The sequence below is a fragment of the Megalobrama amblycephala genome, linkage group LG2 (assembly GCF_018812025.1).
Source record: "Megalobrama amblycephala isolate DHTTF-2021 linkage group LG2, ASM1881202v1, whole genome shotgun sequence".
NCBI lineage: Eukaryota > Metazoa > Chordata > Actinopteri > Cypriniformes > Xenocyprididae > Megalobrama > Megalobrama amblycephala.
In genome coordinates, this window is record NC_063045.1 from 32,551,827 (window position 1) to 32,573,814 (window position 21,988).

The 21,988-nt window shown below is 35.4% G+C and overlaps 3 protein-coding genes across 9 annotated transcripts in view; 2 read left to right on the forward strand and 1 right to left on the reverse strand.

Moving 5' to 3' along the window:
* Positions 1-5,162, reverse strand: part of sec31a (SEC31 homolog A, COPII coat complex component) — a 32,264-nt gene extending 27,102 nt beyond the window's left edge. For all 7 annotated transcript variants that reach the window (XM_048171099.1, XM_048171086.1, XM_048171092.1 and 4 more), the window contains exons 1-5: positions 5,024-5,162; positions 4,399-4,478; positions 2,254-2,377; positions 1,508-1,706; positions 1,304-1,399 (exon numbers count right to left, since the gene is read on the reverse strand). In XM_048171099.1, the coding sequence (XP_048027056.1) occupies positions 1,304-1,399; positions 1,508-1,706; positions 2,254-2,377; positions 4,399-4,477 (498 nt within the window). In that variant the 5' untranslated portion in view covers position 4,478; positions 5,024-5,162. The remainder of the gene's footprint in view (positions 1-1,303; positions 1,400-1,507; positions 1,707-2,253; positions 2,378-4,398; positions 4,479-5,023) is intronic.
* A 7-nt stretch (positions 5,163-5,169) lies between these two features.
* zgc:113274 (uncharacterized protein LOC552925 homolog) lies at positions 5,170-8,541 on the forward strand. The gene is made up of 5 exons (XM_048171110.1): positions 5,170-5,294; positions 6,876-7,096; positions 7,177-7,562; positions 7,644-7,729; positions 8,032-8,541. Exons 3-5 carry the CDS (start codon positions 7,187-7,189, stop codon positions 8,188-8,190), a joined length of 621 nt encoding a protein of 206 aa, XP_048027067.1. The 5' UTR covers positions 5,170-5,294; positions 6,876-7,096; positions 7,177-7,186; the 3' UTR covers positions 8,191-8,541.
* Positions 8,542-8,672: 131 nt separating this feature from the next.
* cdc42se2 (CDC42 small effector 2) overlaps positions 8,673-21,988 on the forward strand; it is a 41,343-nt gene continuing 28,027 nt past the window's right edge. Inside the window, exon 1 of the mRNA XM_048171119.1 lies at positions 8,673-9,594. The gene's annotated coding sequence lies outside the window, so the exon portion shown is untranslated. The remainder of the gene's footprint in view (positions 9,595-21,988) is intronic.

Sequence of the window (21,988 nt, forward strand, 5' to 3'; positions counted from 1 at the left end):
CTATGATGTTTCCATCCCTAGATACATGTTGGCTTTCTTTTCTATGCAAGTCTACAGGACTGTCTTTTTTGACAGTTGTTTCATCCACCAGGCACAAATCTGATTGCTTAGAAAAGCAAATTTGGTTCAATCCTCTAATACAGTGATTCTCAGCCTTTTTAACTCCAAGGGCCTTGATTGTCCACAGTAATATTCAAAGGCTGTAATACTATAATTTACATCTGCTGTAATGATTTGTTTTCAAAACATTATCTATTTACAGAAAGTAGTGTGAGTGTCTATTAGAGCTGCATGGTTCTGGATAAATTGAGAAGCATGATTTTTATGTTTAAAATGGGTTACAATTCTCCCACAATTCTGAACAGACAACTACATAAAATAACATGTCATTTACTAGAGGTTCTGACAAAATGACTATTTAAAAATACTCAATTAATTTGAATTAATTTGAATGAATGATTCAATGACTCGCTCATAAAGACTTTTCTTGTTTCGTTACTGGATAAATCAGTGTTTTTGAATGAATCTCTTGAATGAATGATTCAATGACAAATACTACTGGTGTAACGATGTAATTATACAATCTTTATTTGAAGCGCCAAGTTCCATTCAAAAAGTGATTTACTCTATTTTGATCACTTCCATAGACAACAGTGTTTTTATTCGAAATATAAACTTTTATCCCAGTACTTCTGTAATAATTTGAATTAATGTAAGACAGAAATAACGATCCTGTGTAGTTGAAAAGCGTTTTTGTAAAGCTGTTGCATATACATGACAACTGCTCACTCTGGATCAGCAGCAGTGCAAATGCAGATCTGAATATTTGCTGTGATCATACTTGTCAAAAGTTTAATAAAAATAAATGTTTGAATTGATATTGCAACCTTTTAACAATTAATTTGCAGTTCTAGTGTTCATTGATTAAAATAAATAACTTAAGTAATTGTAATTAAAAGAAGTTCCAGAATTTCAGAGGTTTGAATTCCCTCACTTTTTAACCAATGAATCTATGTGACTTTTCCAGTTGTTTGCGATTTGCTTGAATGTGTGAACTAAAATAATATTTATTTTTAATTGTTTTATCTTATTTTAAATAATTTTAAGTCATCTTGTGGACCCCTCAGAAGTTTGTTGAGGCTCTTGGGTGAGAACTACTGCTTTAACTACGTACAAGCTATAGTGATAGTGAACCTTTCCCATGAAAACATTACAGATGGCATTCTTAAAAACACAGTTAAATGTAAGGAAAATGCATTTGCACAATGTTTATCATTCTCCTGAGTGCACATAAGATTTGTACCTGTGTTTTGGGTCCTGGCGTCATTGGGGAGCTAAAGTTGTTCAAATCCCAAATGTAGATTTCTGACTCATTTCCCCCAGAGGCCACAAGGTTTGGCTAAAGAAAAAAAAAAAACAGTCATGCACACTGCTCAAAACACCACTTACTGTCATGGACAAATAATTATTCTAGTGTAAAGTATAAGAACTTGGTTAGGGTGATTACCTGAAACGAGTTGACATCGAGGGCTCTTACTGGCCCTGTATGTTTCTCGCTCTCGGAAATTATCACTTCACTATCTCCAGCAATGATTTTGGAGGCGTCATAGAGGATGATGTTGCCATTCTCCCCTCCAGCAATGAGAACGCCTGATGGAAAACCCTGGTCTTCAATGCCCTGTGGACCCCAGACTAGTTTGTGGTATCTAGAGACAGAACAGAAGGGTTACTACTGGGATTCATAACTCTTTACATAAGTCTTTACTAGTGAGTCATTAATTCAAACCAATTTTTTTTTTTTTTTTTTTTTTTTTTTTTTTACATAATTCATTCAGATTCATTAAACATTTTAAATAGACTGCAGCAATTAATATTTGTCAGAACCTCTAGTAAATTACATGTTATTTTGTTTGGTTTGTTTGTTCAGAATCGTGGGAGAATCGTGATCTGTTTTAAACAACAACAACAAAAATCATGATTCTCAATTTATCAAGAATCACACAGCTCTAAAGGAAAGTTAATGGGCATAGGCACTTAACAAAAGGCACCATAAAAAATGTATTCCAAGTCTTGCAAAGTCATACAAAAAAAGTCATTATTTGCCTATTTTTGGAGGACTATTTTAAGGATTATACTTTTAATCAGTAAAAGCATTGTCTGTCAGGATGTAAAGCCAAACACAATACTGTTACTGAAAAACAAAGCACCGTTTTAAATAAATCATCAGCATGCAATGTGAGCAAAACTTAGTACCTGTGTGGAGAGGAGAAAGACCCACATGACTTCATGGCTAAACTGGGATCAGCCAGGTCCAGTTCAAAGATCTCCAGCGATGCACTGGTGCTGAAGGTGGCATCGAGCTGCTGGGCCGAGGTTCCTGAACAAATATTCATCAATGACACAAATTAAACCAAATATTCAGGGTGCCCACTTCCCAGACATTTTGGCCAATAACTTTTCCAGTTCTTTTTGATTACTAATCAAATTCCAAATCAATTCACTAATGAATCATTCAGACTGATTTGTAAACCAGTTTGACTCACTGTAAAGAACTGATCAGGGAAAGAAAAAACAAAACAAAAAAACATCACAGATGTCTCTATGACTTGAGCAAGTTTAACTCTGCACAGGAGCGATATCACGAAAAACACAATTTAAAAAAAAAAATCTAATAATAACAATGAAACCATTACTCAAAATCACAGATAATTCTTTATTAATCATATTTTATGATCATATCTGATTGTTCATAATAAACGGATCTATTAAAGGGCTAGTTCACCCAAAACTGAAAATCGTCATTAATTACTCACCCTCATGTCGTTCCAAACTCTCATTCATCTTCTGAACACAAATGAAGATGTTTTTAGTAATAAAATATGAGAACTTTCTGTCCCTCCATTAACAGCCTACACAACTACAACATCATTAAAGTCATCCATATGACTCCAGTGGTTTAACGTCAAATATATGAAGAGACATGAGTACTTTGTGCAAAAATAAATAAATAAAATAATTTCCTACTTTATTTACAAAATATTAATCTCCAAATGCACGTTCACGAAAGCACCATGACGCGAGAGTGGACGTTGTTATGTGAACGCGAGTTTGAGATTAAATATATAGTTCACCCAAAATTTTAAATTCTGTCATCACTTACTCACCCTCAAATTATTCCAAACCTGTGTGTGTTTCTTTCTTCTGTTGAACACAAAAGAAGATAATTTAAAGAATGTTGGTAACTAACCAGACAGTTGACGGTAGTCATTGACTATTTTTTTTCCCCGACTATGGAATTCAATGACTTTCGTCAACTGTCTGGTTAGTTACCAACATTCTTTAAAATATCTTCTTTTGTGTTCAACAGAAGAAACTCATACAAGATTGGAACAACTTGTGGGTGAGTAAGTGGTGACAACATTTTCATTTTGGGGTGAACTTTAATATTTTGTAAAAGTGTAAATTTTTTTTTTTTTTTTTTTGCGCAAACAAAGTACTCACGTTTTTTCATAAAACTGAGGTTAAACCACTGGAGTCACGTGGATTACTTTAATGATGTCTTTACTACCTGTCTGGGGCTTGAAAGTGGTAGTTGCGTATGCTGTCAATGGAGGGAGAGAAAGCTCTCAGATTTCATCAAAAATGTGTTCAGAGGATGTCTCCAAAGATGTCTTATATCTAGAAAGTCTTACGTGTTTGGAACGACAGGAGGGTGAGGAAATAATGACAATCTTTTCATTTTTTGGGTGAACTATCCATTTAAACATTTTGTGAAACTGTAAAAAAAATATTGGCTGCATCCGAAAACTTAGGTAGCTGTCTTGCTGCCTCGCTGCCTTATAAGAGAATGACTTGTACAACAGCGTTTGTGCATGAAGGCACCTTACAAAACTGATTTCAGACAGACTTCTGAGGCAGCGTAAAAGTTTAATGATCTACAGCAAAATAACGTGAGCTTTGGTGAGAACTAAACAAATAATTAATTACTACAGTAGTAATTTCTCAAAATTTAAATATGTTGGTCAAAATCGTACATTTATACACAAACTGAGCAGCAAACGCAACTTTCGGATGCCATATTTATTTTTCTAGCTCAACTGTCACAGAATGGAAAGCACAGGATTGTGGGATATCAAAGGCAGCTAAGGATACATCTATGCTTCCTTCAAAAATCTGTCTGAGGAAGGTATCTCATGAGACAGGAAGTGAAGCTAACATTGGATTCGGACGTGCCTTGATGCGTTCCTGCCTTGAAATGTGTCCTCAGAAGGCAGCATTTTCCAGTATTCGGACACAGCCATTGTGTTTCTCTTTCACTGCTTAGCTAGAGCCAGTGAAATTTCCCATGTCAGCTGTACTGTGTATAATGCAAAGGTCTTGAGGAATGAACACAGTTACCTGCAGCCAGATAGATAGGGTGTTGCTGCGCTGGACTCCAGGCCTGGATAGCTGTTCGGTTGATTTCTTTAAGCTTCATCCTAATATTAAAAAAAACAAATACATATGTTATATGCTATGATTACTTTAACAAATGAGACCATTTACAGTTAATGTCCACATTTTCTAGGTAAGGAAAGGTAATAGGGTTTGTTCTGTTTAGCAGATTGTATCACTCAATGGGATTAACACTACTTGATACACTTGCAGTTAATTTGGGAGAATCTCCAGAAAATAATGCAATTATTCATGAATAATTATTATGACAATTAATATCGTAAAAGCAATAATACAAGAGCAGCTGGGACGTTGAAATGACAAATCTAACAGCATCATGCTGCTAAATTTAATAATTTAAGACATTAGGTACCTATCACAATACAAGTTATTGAACAATTAAATATGATTATGATTCACTAGGATTTCATAATAAAACACTGTTAAGAACAAGAAGAGACTAGATTTTCGCCTTGGTGAATGAAACGTGCAATCTATATTTGTAATGTCCTTTTAATACAGAAAATAATGTAGCAGAGAGGCTAATGCAGCAGTCTACTGAAGGATTTTCCTAGTTTTAAGTGTTTACCTTCAGTTGTCGTGCTTCCAGCGGTCACACACACAGATTCATCCACGCACAAACACAAGCGTTAAGCGAATTAGCAGAATAATTGTATAAACCCGTGGGTTTGTGTGCTGTGTGAGATTTGCCCCGGCAGCAGATGGACTGGATTCCACGTCCCCACTGCTGTCCATCAACGTGGCACAACAAGCCCCGCCCATTGCCCTGACGACTTCCGGCAACAACTCCCTCCCCATCAGGCGACAAATTCCGGCGGAAGAGCAGAGCTATGTGTTTTGTAAGTGTGTGTTTTGGTTTTTGTGGCACCTGTGTGTGTTTATACTTCTCAAATCTCAGTTAGTGATACTTGAAGCAGCTTCAAATAGCCATTAGCGATTTGTAAGAATATCTTTGCATGTAAAAATTGCATTACTTACTGTGGACATATTGACAGTGCATAATCATTTCATTTACACGCAGTGGCAGTACTATGGTACAGTGGTGGTGTCAAATACCATGGTACTGAGTGATTAACATATTAATTTACCGTGGTAATTTTAAGGTGTTTTTACACAGTACAGGCTAAACAAAGTGGTAGTGATAGTTTTTGTGGTAGCGCAATACAGAAGTGATAGTATACAAAGAAAGCATTTGTGTGTAATGACAGTAAATGTAGATGTGAAGTTGCTGTTAAATCAAGCTGAATGCTTTTGAATAAAAAAAGCCTTCAAAAACACCATTTGAGAAAACAGTGTTCTCTAAATGTTAAGCTTAAGATGTGAAAGATTTATAGCATTAACATACTTAGATTTAAAGTTTATTAAACAATAAATGTACAAACCATGTCAACTTTTTAAGTAAATTTGCTGTAATATGCTGTATGTAATTAGCCCATTGAGATGTGACTATATTCACAACATAGCAAGTGCCCTATCGTTTTAATTATTGATTGCAGTTACATCATAATAAATTCATTCAGGACCAAATGTTTCTTTATTTGTGCTAGAGAAAAGATTCTCAACCTTTTTGATTCCAAGGTCTCCCTTACTCGAAGGGCCTCTAATCTGATATCTACAAATAAATACTCAAAAATATGATGTGACTTTCATGTTGTACAACTTTATTTTTTGTGTGTTTAGCATTTTTTTATTAAGATTATATTAATAAAACTGAATTTAAATAATTTTAAGACTTTGGACCTGTCCCAAATGGCACAATTCATGTGCACTTTTGGTCTCGTGGACTTACAATGGCCGCTGCGTGCGCGTGTCCGTTAAGTCCACAAGACCGCAGGGTGGCCCATTCGTCATTTAAGCTTAAAGAAGGGTGCTCGTGTGCGCCCTCGATGCGCACTTCAGCTGAGTCCGCAAGACTGTGAGCTACGCAGAGGACTTTACCAGGCAGTCAAAGCGGCATTACGTCGTGAAATTGCGGACGGAAGAACGTGAGGGTTTAGGGTGCCATTTCGGACAGGGCCTTACTGGAGCCTCCTTGAAGTTTGCGAGGCTCCCTAGTGGGCCCCTGTCTCCTGGTTGAGAAGATATAGTGCCTGGCATAACAAAACTTTCCTATCCTATCAAGCAAAAAATGTTAATTATGTGATTGTCTACATAATACTGTCAAGAGAACATCAAACTTATAGCAGAAGAAATCATCTAGTAAAAATCCATGTGAAATGAATGCAAGAATATTATCTCAAAGCACGAATTTCTTCTCTGACAATATGTGGGTGTGGGGACCATATTTCTATATCAAATAATATGACATTCTATTTCTCACTTGAATAACCTAATTTGAGCTTATTATGTACAGTTTCTGTGTCAATATGAAGTGTTATACCTTCAGATGGCTACGACAAAATTATTTCTTCTTCTTTCAGAGTACAGATCCTGGAGCAGAGACTGTCAGGTCACATCACTCTGTTCATTGGTGGTAGAACAGAAAGTAGAAGATAGGGGTTTGGTGGGGTAAGATGAGCCAGCGTGTAAGCTGAGACAACCTTTTATCTAGGCAACTGTGCGTTGTTTTGTCATGTGACCAAACATTCTGAAGGTGCACATCATATCCAGCTGTCTGTAAATGAGAAAACACAAAGGAAAAGTAAGTTTGTATTACTTAAAAAAGTTTTTTCCCATGTCAAAGCATATTTATTCAGCTTATGTTGTTGTCAAACATCATAGGAAAGCTATCATGCCACGAAACTATATTCGAAAAACTGACTGGGGCTCAGTAACCTACGAGGAGCTGGAGAAAGCGTTCGTTGAAGTCAAGCGTGGGAAATCTATCAGAACAGTGGCAAAGGAAAGGAAGATTGGCAGGTCCACCCTGCAGAGGTACATGAAAAAGGCTGAAGAAAAAAGAGAGAAAACAGTAGGGTACAGAGGAACAGCAGAAGCCAAGAGGATCTTGTCCGAGGAGTTGGAGGAGGAGCTCGCAGAAAACATCAGGATGCTGGCTGATCGCCTCCACAGCCTTACTCCAAAGAAATGCAGAGAAGTTGCATTTGAATTTGCGCAAAAGAACAACATTCCTGTGCCTAACAACTGGGGAGAGCAGAGGTTAGCAGGTAGGGTTTGTTGTGACAACTCGCTGCAGTAAATCAAGCCACTGTTCTTGTGTTGCTAACTTGAATTTGTGATTCCTGTAGGTCGAGATTGGCTCAGTAGTTTCATAGCCCGCCACAATCTCTACAGCCACGTAACAGAAGCAACATCTTTGGGAAGCCATGGACAGGTGACAGAGCTATAGCATGTCTGACGAAATGATTAACTGTTGACAGAGTTCCTGCAGTCATGGAAAACTTCCAAATGTCCAGGCCTGGAGATATGGAAATTAATATAGTCAGTGAGCATTTATCAGCACAAAAATAATTCAGTGGTCAGAAATTGCTCTTTGTGATTTTTAAAAATCCTTATCTAGCAATTTGAAATGACTTGTAAAAGTGATGGAAATGCATTGGTCAAAATGTGTGGGAGATTTAGAGCTGTAACACTTTATTTATTCATGTCTACTAAAATACTATCTACATTTTGTAGATCATCAGTTTCAGTCTGGACAACCAAGATGAAATCAAGAAGGAAATCAAAGAGGAGAGTACTGTTCCTGTCCCGATTCAGGACGCTTCAGAGGAGGAGAGCGTGGAAATTTGTGATTCAGACCGAAACCTGTTAGATACTGACTTATTTCTTACATGATATTACCTTTATATGATGAAACTAAATGTAAAAAAAAAAAAAAAAAAAAAAGGTTAAAACATTTTGATGTTTAATCTTGTTTGCTGTTGGTTGAAGTATATCTTTAAGAATACAAGAATAAGTGCTGCAAAATTACTTGAAGTTTTGATCACATATTATTAAATTATTATTATCATACTTTTGTTTTTGCTTTTACTTATGTAAATATTTTTTTCTTCAAATAATGCAACAAGAAATTGTCAGTTAAAATCTTTCTGTATCCATATACAGTAGTAGCCAAAAGTGATTTCCAGTCTAGGAAATTCGACATATTCAGCCTTTATTAAAAAATGTGTTAAAGATTTTGTAAGCATATTGTGTAGTTGTGCTTGGAGTCAATTGTTTTATTAGTGATAATGCAATGAAACATGCCAGATTGTACCAACATCATTTTTGTCCAGGCTGTCATACAAAGAATTTAAGAACATGCGAAAACAAGAGAGAACCAACTAAATATTAATAACTGATTATGTTGTAGTCACTCTAAAATACCCTGGGTTCTTTACTAAATTTTAAAGAACCCTTTATGCCAAAAAGTTTCTATATAAGGAGATTTGACTTAAATGACTGCATAATACGTTTCATGTTAACTTTTTTCTAGTGATAAAGTATGTTTGTTAAGCTGTTCATAAAATTTAAAAAAACAAATTAATTTGATTCAAAGAGTTGTATGACTGAAATTGCCGCCGTGTGAAATGACTACATCTACTATTTAAAACTGCATTTTGCTAATTCTAAGCATTCTCTCAAACATTTATTTTGAATATTAAGTGGTAATGAACTGAGCGGGAATGATTTATTGCTTCATTTATTCATTTAATTATTGCTGGGGTCAAACTGCTACTTAAAAGTTACATAACAGAAAGGTAGCCTACATACTTGACTAAACCCGGCTGAAGCTTCAATAACACATTTTTACTGGATTTTAATATGAGGTCAGATGAATTTTTAGGAAAGAATGGGTTAAATTCGAATTTACCGTTATTAATTTTACTCCAACACCATTGAGGATGTGGAAACAAATCTCAACAGAACGTGGGCTGGCTAATGTGGGAAGATGTGTTGTATTATTCCGTATTGACGCATAGGCGGCGCTGTTTCTTTGTGTTTTTGTCCACCGAACGCACAGTGGGAGTGTTCCGTCTCATTCAAGGGTTCCTTCTCCAACGCTGCTGTCATTTACAAGCAGAAAAGACACAAAGAAAGACGACTGATGACAGTGTAGATCTGAGTGCGTGATAGTGCTGGATGTGTGTCGCTCTGTGTTCATGCTGTTGGCGGATCGTCTCATCGGATCTCTAGCGCAGGTGGATCATTTACCGCATTGATCAGCTGAGCCTCGAAAATCAGCATCAGCATCAGTCGGTAAGACAGCTACTCATACAAATGAAATGATTCATGTCAGTAGTACATCAGTTCACATCAATGAACTTAACGATACGTCTCAGTAAACTGCTTTATTAATCACCCTGAATAAGTATTGAAACCACTTTTTCCTGTAAATGGATTTATCCTTTGAATAATAGTAACTGGTTTCATAAGATGGTAATGCAGCAATTTTTCATAATCATTAAAGGATTTAGGCTTCTTTTTTTCTTTTTTACACGTTTTCAACGTGATATATCAAGACATAACATCAGTGTAATTCCCTGTTACACCTTACTTGTGTTATGGTATAGTAGTCGGCTATAGGTGTACGTGTGTGCTGGAACATTATGATCTATACTGGCATTGTACGTTATGGTACCAGACACTGCCTTACAGAAATGCTGCAGGAACTGTTGAATACCAGTACATTTTAGGAAGTAGTTTATATTCGTTCTGTTTTGACTTGCCTTTTTAGCAGGGCAAACTCAGATGACTCGCTTATTGTTATGAAAATTATAATTTTAGTCTTAGCGTTGCACTGCAAACGCCCATGTGAAGTGGAATTCATGATAGTTATAGTTCATTCTGATTGGTTATACCTGGTGGGTAAAATGTAGGTAAACACACAGAAAACAGTTGAACTTTAGCAGAATAATTGTTTGTTTTTCATATTATATTTATTACTATTAATGAATTAAATAATATATTGAAAATTGGTGCCTTTTATGATATTGCTTCGTAAAATAACTGTAACTTCTCTAACCTGTGGTAAATCACTGCAACACTCATTAAGTGAGGCTATTAAAATGCATGAACCAAACAACCTACATGAATGTATAAAGGGGAATTAAGTAGTGGAATTAATTATTTAAAAAAAAAAGAAAAAAGAAATAAGGTGTCCTAATAATTAAATATTTAAAATAATTGATGATACACAAATGTTTTAACATATCAAACATGTTAGCATGTGCATTACAAAAGATGAAATTCTTTTTAAAATGCTGTACTTTCTCTTAACAAACTCATTTGGATCTAGGGCTGTCAAACGATTAATCGCGATTAATCGCATACAAAATAAAAGTTTGAGTTTGCCTAATATATGTGTGAGTACTGTGTATAATTATTATGTATATATAAATACACACAAATTTATGTATATATTTAAGAGAAATTTGTTATTTATGTACAAAATATTTTTATTTATATATAATAAAAATTATATAAAAATAGAAATAAATACATATACTTGTAAGTATTTCTCAAATATATACATGAATGTGTTTTTATACATAATAATTACACACAGTACTCACACATATATTAGGCAAACTCAAACTTTTATTTTGTATGCGATTAATCGCGATTAATCGTTTGACAGCCCTATTTGGATCTACTGTAGAGTATATTCTAGTCTGAACCTTCACTCCTCACATTTCTTACAGACCAGTTAAAAATGATCTTTGCAGACAGAGACAATATTTCACATAAGATGTGCACCTTTCTAAGCATAACTTCTGGGTAGAGTTTGCACCTCTTCCTTTGTTTGGGCCTTCAGGTGTCCTTTCCTGTTGCCTTTCTCTACTTATCTACAGCAGTGTCTGAGTAGGTTTTACATTTTGATGAAGAACCTAAAGACTTTTACAAAAGCATGCATGTGTATAGTATGACTATCAAGCATTAATATGTGTAGTATGAATGCAGTCCGAATGTACTATATCCGCCACCATGTTAGCATTGTCATGTGAGCTACAGAGTGAGCTGTGTCATTTCCCTGTCATTCACGACTCCTCTCCCATGGCTTCATGCGATAGTAAAGTGTCCATTGGATGTGAACTTGAGAATCATAGCAGAATTAGGTCATCCAGATACTTTTTTGCCTACTGTTTTATGAATACTCTTAAGTCGGACATACAGTATCTCGCAGAAGTGAGTACACCCCTCACATTTTTGTAAATATTTTATTATATCTTTTCATGTGACAACACTGAAGAAGTTACACATTGCTACAATGTAAAGTAGTGAGTGTACAGCTTGTATAACAGTGTAAATTTGCTGTCCCTTCAAAATAACTCAACACACAGCCATTAATGTCTAAACAGCTAGCCACAAAAGTGAGTACACCCCTAAGTGAAAATGTCTAAATTGGGCCCAATTAGCCATTTTCTCTCCCCGGTGTCATGTGACTTGTTAGTGTTACAAGGTCTCAGGTGTGAATGTGGAGCAGGTGTATTAAATTTGGAGTTATCGCTCTCACTCTCTCATACTGGTCACTGGAAGTTCAACATGGCACCTCATGGCAAAGAACCCTCTGAGGATCTGAAAAAATAATTGTTGCTCTACATAAAGATGGCGTAGGCTATAAGAAGATTATCAAGACCCTAAAACTGTCTTATTATAGACAAAAATGTATCCAAAAATACGGTGTTGAGTCGAAATTCCATAGGAAATGAATACAGGTAAATTTGACCCCCTTTATGCATTCTGTTGTTAAAGCAGTTGTGAACATTGTTTCTTGTCTATCTGACATATATTACTGAAATGGGTGTCTTAAAGCCAGCATAATGGAAATTCAATGGAATCTATTTTCTAAATGCATGTTATTGGACTTATTGTGAACAGTCCATGCATATGTTTTTTTGTTTTTTGTTTTTTTGACCTTGTAATGTTTAATCGCAGAGTCATAACTGGATCTTCCGGTGAAAACTCTCTGGTGACATATGCAGGAATTCTCCAATCATTAGTCCACTTATAGAAGAGTTACTTATACAAGAAGTGCTCCATGTTTTAACAAAAAGGAACATGACCTCTGGTCCAGTCTGGACTGTTCTAAGCTTCTGTACATCAAGCAGATAAGATAAGACAGTATTTTCAGGCACATTTGCCAGTTGGTACATTTCCATCCCTTTAATCGCTTATTGTTAGATCAGCAGATCAGAATGTGAAGTCACCATGAAGCAATTTGCTGTTTATTGTAATCATCCCTTTGGTCACAATGCAGCAGGGAAAGCAGATATGGTCTTTGCTCTGCGGTGTGACATGTGAGACATGCAGTCAGGAAAGTAGTTAAGTCAGCGCAGTCGCTCACATCATGGTTGTGCAGAAAGGAAGGAAATGATCTTCAACACCTCAGTCAATCTTACATAGTGTGCTGCAATGAACACCTTGCAACTGTACTTAAACCTTCAAGATACTTTAAGACACTTACTCATTATTAATCATTTTGTTTAATCAATATTGTGACATAGCTACTTAATTATTGGCATTGTTTAGAATGCATAGCCAGAAGAGAAATGGACCCCCGGTGTAGCCTAAAGATTATTTTACTCATTATCTGATTATATGTTTTTCATATCTTGCCACAGTCGCCACTAAAGTGGTAACACTTTATTTTGATAGTCTCCTTTAGCAAGGCCGCAACCATGTCTTGAAGATTGGGGGGGACAAATATTTTATAAAAGTGAAGGAAATTCTGGGTCTAATTCTAGTTGGGAAATAGGTTGTATAAATTTGTATAATATTTGCATTAATTTGCACAAATGTAGTTTTATTTGTATGCCTAATATGTCAAAAACATAAAACCTTTCTTGTCTCGTCACACTCAGTTAGCAACATGAATCAAGTAAATGCATTTTCAATTAAAAAACGACCATGTTTGAGAAAGAAGTCGAGTAGTTTGCATCAATGGATGTTACTGTCGGTCGTTTAACATTTCTATTATAAAAAGTTGACATGTATTAAATGTTTCGCTATTTACATCTTACCACACTCTCTTTCAACGTTAAACTGACAGTTCACGCTGGAGTTTACACTGTGCTTCTGTGAATAGTAAACCCCGCCTACTTGGATTTGATTGGTCATCTCAATCATTTTGACGTTGACGAGCGCCGTTAGACCGATGAGGCAGACCAGACTAAAAATTAATTTTTAAACCTTTTTGTCATCCTAACAACATACAGAGCACTGCGTAATGGAGTGCAGCAGAGCAGTACAAGAATTTCAAATATATGGGGGGGACAATTTTGCAATTTCTATCTGTTGGGAGGGACTTGTCCCCCTCAATGTCTGTGGTGGTTATGGCCCTGTCTTTTAGACATTCTGTTAACTATAAGTAACGTTGCACATATATGTCAGCTAATTCTCATTAGAGTATTGTAAAGTACTATTAGACTGGGCTTAATATCTGCTTAATATCTTAAATAGGCTTAATATCTGCTAACACTTTATTTTAATGCTCCCCAACAGACATACTGACTTTAAGTAGCTTTACAAGTACATGTCAGCTTATTCTATACTAACCCGAACACCGAACACCTAACCCTAACCTAATATTCTACTAATACTCTGAGAGTTATTTGACATATAGTTGCAAAGTTACTTATAGGTAGTAGAATGTCTAAAGTGGACCATCGAAATAAAGTGTAAGCAAAAGTGCTATAGACTTTATTGGTATTTTAACTTATTAATTACAGGATTTCATTGAATTATATTAAATTGTCTTGGCTTGACACCTTTTTGCTTAGCTAAATCTTCAAGGAAATACACCGTTCAAAAGTTTGTGGTTGGTAAGATTTTTTAATGTTTTTGAAAGAAGTCAGTTCTGCTCACCAAGGCTGCATTTATTTGATAATAAAAATACAGTAAAAACAGTAATATTATTATAATTCAAAATAAACTGTTTTCTATGTTTTCTTTTCATTTTACAATATATGAATATATTGTAAAATGTAATTTATTCCTGTGATCAAAGCTGAATTTTTACTCCACATGATCCTTCAGAAATCATTCTGATATGAGGATTTGCTACTCAAGAAACATTTCTGATCATTATCAAAGTTGAAAACTGTTGCACTGCTTCATATTTTTGTGGAAACCATGCTACTTTTTAAAAAAATTAGGATTCTTTGATGAATAGAAACTTAAAAAAACTGCATTTATTTGAAATATAAATCTCTTTATAACATTATAAATGTCTTTACAGTCACTTTTGACCAATTTAATGTGTCCTTGCATAATAAAAGTATTAATTAAAAATCTTACTGACTCCAAACTTTTAATGGTATTGGGATTATGATTTAGACAACACAGCAATGGCAAGTATAAAATATGCAAAAAAAAAAACTCTGTTTGCAAATTTTGCTGCACTACTCTTGAGAAAATGAATTTTGTATATATTGTATAACTATTAACTGAAACCATACATTTTTAGTAAGTGAGATTTTGCCTGCTTCATTAAACTGTCTAGCTCAAGAATTAGCTCCCCTTATCTCCTTGTCAGATTTTTAAGAGTTATGGCAAAGCTCTCGTAAAGATAAGGGAAAGGATACTTTTGAACACTGTGTGTTTTTATGCTTTTTTATACTTTGCTTCTTGCCTACATCTGCAACAAGTGGAGCTCTTGGACAATTTCAGGCTTAAGTTGTATGAAGTGTTGCATCTGTTGTTATTTGGATCTTGATTGTACTAACAGGATTTAATTGACAAATGCCAACAGCTTGGATTAAATCCACGGACAAATCCTGGCAGAACTTTTGTGAACCCAAGAGTAGTTAGTAACAAATTAGTAACTGAATTGGTGAGCTGAAAGTTGTACCCTCTGGTTAGTAGTATAAGTCACCCAAAAATTAAAATGTCATTATTTACTCACCCCTGTAATGTGTCAAATTTGTATGCTGTTTTTTTTTTTTTTTTTGTTCTTCATGGATTGAATTCAATTCAAATAAAATTTTTAAAACAATATATTCATATAACATGCCGTATATAAAAAAAAAAATTCTCTTTTTGTGTTCTAGAAAAAAATCTGAGCATATAGGTTGATAGAATGACATGAGGGTGAGCGAATAACTGCAAGCCATAAGAGCATGTTACTGTTATGCAAACTAGTTCATCATATGATCCAAGAGCAAATCAAATAATCTTTATTTGGTGCTAAGCACTGAAATCTGGTCAAATACTCATTGAGTGGGAGATTGCACCATTGTTATTCAGGACAAAACAAGAGTGTATTCTAGGATTGTTTTAATACCAACTGTTAAATCGCATTTTCCGCTCAAACCATTGCGTTTTTCTACAAGTGTGTTACAACATGTTGTTAAGCTGTGTGTTTGTAGTCAACACTGCAGAATGCTCAGGAACGTCCTAATCTAATCTAGCCTCCATATGTTTCTCTTTAAGAGATCCTCCCATGCTTAAGACCTTTCGTCTGTGCGATGGTCAAAAATTCCTCACATAATTGTACCTTGGCACTTGTCCCTGAGAGTTTGTGGCATTTCAGCTTTAATTCAGTTTTGGTCTTTGCTGAAGAACCAAATCCATTAGTTCATAATGTTATTTTGAGTATCTAACATGGCCTAATTTGATGTAAACTATATTAAAGAGTGTAGAATCTTTGGTGTTTTTATTCTAAGGCAAGCATCACATCTAAGTATAAACTTGTAACATAGGCTCATTGTAAAAAAATGCCTCCACCAACATGTTTGCAAAACTCTAAAAACACACCTATACATACAATTCACTGCAGTTTCCAATAGTAGCCTAAGTGAATAAATGAACATCATTAATTTGTTTAATTTATAACTGAAATATTTGAACATTTAACACTTAAAGGTGCCCTAGAACTTTTTTTTAAAAGATGTAATATAAGTCTAAGGTGTCCCCTGAATGTGTCTGTGAAGTTTCAGCTCAAAATACCCCATAGATTTTTTTTTTAATTCATTTTTTTAACTGCCTATTTTGGGGCATAATTAGAAATGAGCCGATTCAGGGTGTGTGGCCCTTTAATTCTCGTGCTCCACGCCCCAAGAGCTCGCGCTTGCCTTAAACAACATAAAAAAAGTTCAAACAGCTAATATAACCCTCAAAATGGATCTTTACAAAGTGTTCGTCATGCAGCATGTCTAATCGCGTAAGTACAGTGTTTATTTTGATGTTTACATTTGATTCTGAATGAGTTTGAGGCTATGCTGCGTGGCTAACGGCTAATGCTACACTGTTGGAGAGATTTATAAAGAATGAAGTTGTGTTTATGCAAGTGTTTAAAAATGAAAATTGTCTCCATGAATACAGTAAGAAACGATGGTAACTTTAACCACATTTAACAGTACATTAGCAACATGCTAACGAAACATTTAGAAAGACAATTTACAAATATCACTAAAAATATCATGTTATCATGGATCATGTCAGTTATTATTGCTCCATCTGCCATTTTTTGCCATTGTCCTTGCTTGCTTACCTAGTCTGTTGATTCAGCTCTGCACATCCAGACGTTAATACTGGCTGCCCTTGTGTAATGCCTCGATCATGGGCTGGCATATGCAGATATTGGGGGCGTACATATTAATGATCCCGACTGTTACGTAACAGTCGGTGTTATGTTGAGATTTGCCTGTTCTTCGGAGGTCTTTTAAACAAATGAGATTTATATAAGAAGGAGGAAACAATGGAGTTTGAGACTCACTGTATGTCTTTTCCATGTACTGAACTCTTGTTATTTAATTATGCAGAGGTAAATTCAATTTTTAATCTAGGGCACCTTTAATATAACACATAATTACATTAATGATGATTGTGAACATATATAGGGTAAGTAGGGTAAGCTATCAGGCTAATCGCTTATCTCTATGCTATGCTAGTACATAAGCTAAATAATAATGGCCATTACAACCTATTTTAAACAGCATTTATCATAACATGATTTTGTAGGAATTGTAATCAAGTGCTAAAGAGAGTACCTATTAAAAGCAGTTTGAACCAATGGGATCGCTTGGGTTCCTATAGGAGACCCGATTTCAGAGGGGAACCAATTTGTCATTTTATCAGTTAATGATAAAAATACAGAAAAATGTCCTATAGACTTGTGTAAAAGGACCTGAGACACTAAAATATCATTGACACTAAGTGCTCTTTTCATTTCAGTAAATAATCACAAAGTAACACCCTAGAAACCATTCAGAACACCCTCAGAGCTGCAGAGCAGCAGTTTTTTTGTAGCAACTACAAAAATGCTCAACCAACCACATGATTAACTTGCTGTGTGAAGACAGTATCAAGCAATGTCAAATTTAAGAACTGTGGTAGATTTCATTTTTGAGGAAACTGTAATTGAATGTGAGCTGAACCAGAAGTCTTTTTCCATATAATGTCTCTTCTACAGCTGAGAAACTTTTGTAAAGCATATTGCTCATGTTATTGCAATCACTTTCATGGAGTTACAGGAGATACACTGGCATCTAGAGACTCACACTTGTCACTTTGACAATTATGAATTTGAAACTTGTTGATCAGATGAGTTATAACTTTACAGTATTTTTCCAATTTGATCTATGTGCATTGTGTGATTTTCTTGATGTACAATGTGTCACTGTGCCATTATTTTGAAGAAAGGGTCAGAATAATAGTTCAAAAATCATACTAAACTCAAAGAGCTTTAAAAAGTTTTAGAAATAAGATGAGGATGAGTAAATGATAACACGATTTTCATTTTTTTGGTGAACCAACCATTTAATATGGATTGTCGTATAGAGTCTCAGAACAGATACTACAGGCGGTAGGGATGTGTACCATTCAGGATTTGAGAATGCTTTAAAATTCAAATTTTTATTTTTTATTTTAAAAAGTCTTTAAATGTAATGTTTATATATATATATATATATATATATATCGAAAGGAACCCAATTCTGAATTTTGCCTGACCCTGTCTGGCAGAAAGGAATAAATCAGTCAGTGTGTGAAATAGGTAGAGGTGGTGGTAGCAAAGATTTGATATATAGAAAGATGGTGCATTCATATTACTATGAATGGGAGAAAGTGCAACACGCAAAATGGTGGAATAAGTCTTGCCTTCTAAACAAAAGGGCCAATCGCCGAAGTCATCGCATCATTGCAGCTGCCGTTAGAAGGACTGTGCATGTACATTGGCTGGTCTAGCCTGAAAAATAAGTTTTTTTTAATGCAATTTCAGCATAAGATACCACATTTATGATACAGTTGTTGTCAGATTTCATTGATGATTTCAAATATGAGATTAAAACATAAGCTTGGTGAACAGCTTTTGAGAATTTGATGTTTCCCCTTTCAAAGCGATAGGAGCTGTGCTGAAATAGCTGCCTGAGAGGCGTTTCAAAGATGGCCGCCGAGTGAAATGACTTGTCTAAAGGGACTTTGGTGATAGTCTTTGATTTAATTTGATTCGGAGAGTCACAATGTATCCAACATGTTTCTTAAAGGTGGCTTGTTGCCAAGTTCTGTGAAAATATTTCTCATAAAAGCCAAAATGTCTACTTTGAGATGCCAATAGAAATATAATAAGGAAGTATGGCCTATAGTATCAGGGGCAGCTCAGTGTTTTTGGCTCTTTGTAGACTGAAACCCATTGCCAATCAGTGTACATCCTGTTTTCTGTGGCTGTGTATGAGAATGATCAACTTTCAAGCATGTGATGCATGTGTCCTGCAATTGTGAGTTCATGACGAAAAACGCTGATTGGATGTTGTTGTTTTTCTTAATACGTAAAACAATCTTGTTCTGAGTTTTTGTCTTTAGATGTTAAATTTATCTGAAGACTCCAGCACCTCCCTGCCTCTTTGCAGTGCTTGACACCACCATGTTTTTCAATAACCAGAAATATGAATTCATTTAAAATTGTGAGTTTGTTTCCCAGAATAATTTGAAAAAGATAAGTGATGCATTGTTGAATTCATTTTTTTTTACATTGATATATTGTGATTATTTTTGCGTGAGACTTCATTTTTATTTTGAATTGATATTTTATTTATCAATGAGTATTTACTTTGAAGCAAGTCATTAAAATAAGTGCAAATACTAAAACTGCCAATTCTTTGTGGTCAGAGCTGTACTGGACAAAAGTGAAGTGAAGCATGCAATAGAGGTTGAAACTGATATCACAGTTTTAATCTCATGGACATGTTGGATCTCTTGTGCATTTGACATAGTGTCTATCATGATCCAATTATGATATTATATGCATTGCTGTTTATTTAATTGTAATGTATTATGCTGTCATATCATAAGGTATTTGCTAATACCAAGCTGTAGTGTGAGATTAACTTAGAGATGTTTGTATAATTATATCAAGAACCTAGTACACTGATAATAACATTTTTCTTAGGACATTTTTGGTATGATTTCTAAAAATAAAAAAGCTACTTCCCTGATCACCCTGGAGGGTATCATGGTTATGAAGAATCTGAGTTATTCCTTGACAAGCCAAAAATGCAAGTAGGCAGACAGTAATGGCTTTATTAAGCAGTTAGTCAATAGTCAATAGTATCTGGGTCATTCCCTTAAGGAGAGACGAGACATTGATGTTGCCTTTGCCAGCTGGCTGTAATGGCAGTATAAGGCGAGCATTGTTACCACTTTCTTTACAGAGGGAAATTAACCCTCTACCATTGGTGTCATGCAAACATATCCTGCCAGACTTGGTGACATTTGTGGTAAAACACATCCTTTCATGCATGCTGCAAGGTGTAGCATGCTGCATCAGATATCTCAAGTCACACAATGAACTCAAAGTTGCACTGACCTCTCTAAAACAACATCTTTCGATCTCTAGTATGCAAAAAAAAAAAAAAGTATATATATATATAACATTTACTAACAGTTTTAGCATGTTAATGTATATGATCAAGTATGGACTTGCTACTGCTAATAGATACACAGACATGAACATGTAAGATATGCTGCAGCTGCATGAATAAACATGAAAATCCTGTAGCAGATTTACGCAGGTGGAGCTGGGGGAGGTGGAGGGTTTCAGAGGAACCCTATATATGCAGTCGGCAAGCAATCATATCATTACTGCATGGCACAAGCTGATTGACCTCTGCTGATCTTGCAGCCAATGAGATGCTTGCACAACATTTAAAGGATTAGTTCACTTTAAAATTAAAATTACCCCAAGCTTTACTCACACTCAAGCCATCCTAGGTGTATATGACTTTCTTATTTCTGATGAACACTATCGGAGGTATATAAATAAATATCCTGACACCTCTAAGCTTTATAATGGCAGTGAACAGGACCAACGAGTTTGAGCTGAAGAAAGTGTATCCATCCATCATAAACGTACTCCACACGGCTCTGAGTGGTTAATAAAGGCCTCCTTAAGCGAAGCGATGAGTTTGTGCAAGAAAAATATCCATATTTAACAAGTTATTAAGTAAAATGTCTTCCATATTCAACTTAGGAAGAAAGCGTAACTGACATTGCAGTTCCATATGTTAAATATGGATATTTTACTTACACAAATGCATCGCTTTGCTTCAAAAGGCCTTTATTAACCCCCTGGAGCCGTGTGGAGTACACGTTTATTATGGATGGATGCACTTAGATGCAATCAGGATATATGTTAATATAACTCTTGTTCATCAGAAAGAAAGAAAGAAAGAAAGAAAGAAGAAAGTCATACACCTAGGATGGCTTGAGGGAGAGCAAAGCTTGGTGTGATTTTCATTTTAAAGTGAACTAATCCTTTAAATGTTGTGCAAGAACCTTATTGGCTGCAATATCAGCAGAGGTCAATCAGCTTGTGCCATGCAGTAATGATATGATTGCTTGCCCGTTGCATATATAGGACCTAACAGCCTGCGCCCTCTAGAGTTTCATGACTGTTTCATTAGTATTATCATGCCACAGGGATTTTAAGGGGGAAGCAATGGTTTGTTATGATTGAAAATAATAGAAAAATCATATCATCATGCATAAATTAATGATTGAAAAATCTCATCTATCTGAGAGAATTGAAATAATAAATCAGATGTTTGTTTGAAAGGTTTTCTAAAAGTTAAAGTGGATCAGTGGTCTTGTGATTTGGATCACAAAAGGAGGACTGGTCTAATGGATACTGAGGAAAAAGCATGATGTCATCAGAATGTGCCCCTGGCACAGTGGAGAGAAAAAGTTGTAAATATTTCAGCAGCTTTATTATGAAATCAGACATAAATGTTGAGGGTCTGAGTAATGGTTGGCTGATGGGTGGCTGTTGCTTGATACAATGCAAAAATATCTAGTAGATGATGTAATAGGCATTAGTTTGTATTATGTATATGTGCTACATAAACTACATTGTTTCCCATACATTGTCTAGACTGTGGCGGCCCGCCACATTCTAATTTGTACCGCCACAGTCTCAAAGTGAAACGGAAATTAGGCTTGTCGCGATATTTAAATAGCCATCTGATAGTGGGAGTCACAGAGCAAAAGAAATAGACTAGCACCAATTAAGTTTTCGTGCACTATATACAAACTCATCTGAAGCCATTTCATAGCTTCATGTGAGGGACAGAAGAATATGTGCATCGTTAAATTTAAGTTCACGGAAACTCGTCTTCCCTCCGCTGCAGCTGTCAGTCATTCTCACAGCGCGTCGTGT